The 402-nt window shown below is 52.5% G+C and overlaps 1 protein-coding gene across 3 annotated transcripts in view; it reads left to right on the plus strand.

The window, feature by feature from the left end:
* The window catches only part of LOC103383103 (protein tyrosine phosphatase receptor type R), an 11,696-nt gene that overhangs the window by 3,253 nt on the left and 8,041 nt on the right, over positions 1 to 402 (plus strand). Inside the window, exon 2 of one of the 3 annotated variants that reach the window (XM_025057527.1) lies at positions 267 to 390. The exons of 1 other annotated variant lie outside the window; for it this stretch is intronic. In XM_025057527.1, the coding sequence (XP_024913295.1) occupies positions 267 to 390 (124 nt within the window). Of the gene's footprint in view, positions 1 to 6; positions 391 to 402 lie in introns of those variants that run through there. One more of the 3 variants, XM_017034203.2, reaches the window with a different exon arrangement.

Below are 402 nucleotides of genomic sequence, written 5' to 3' on the forward strand. Positions count from 1 at the left end.
GTCTGGGGGCAGTGAGGAGGCAGTGGGGGGGTCTGGGGTGGTTGTGGTCAGCAGTGTGTGTTTAAAGCTGCAGCTCAGTGAGATGAAATGATTACTGTAATCCCCCAAAAAGTGCTTCAACTAAAGTCCACCACACGAGGCAGCAGCGCACCAACAGTGGAGGACAGCGGTGGTTGGATCGCCTCCATCCAATCACACCGCATGTCTGCAACATGGTGCGTGTGTGTGCACGCACCAGGCACAGAAATAGTTATGGATTCTGACAGGAAGCTCGGTGGAACAATGTCGTCACCTGGACAACAGCCAATCAGGAACCTGGTCGAGCAGCGTTTGGACTCTAAGCCAATCAGAAAACATCACATGAAGCAACCAGGAAATGGAAAAAGGCCAGTGGGTATTCCA

This window comes from Cynoglossus semilaevis, chromosome 8 (assembly GCF_000523025.1).
Source record: "Cynoglossus semilaevis isolate Cse_v1.0 chromosome 8, Cse_v1.0, whole genome shotgun sequence".
NCBI classification, from domain to species: domain Eukaryota; kingdom Metazoa; phylum Chordata; class Actinopteri; order Pleuronectiformes; family Cynoglossidae; genus Cynoglossus; species Cynoglossus semilaevis.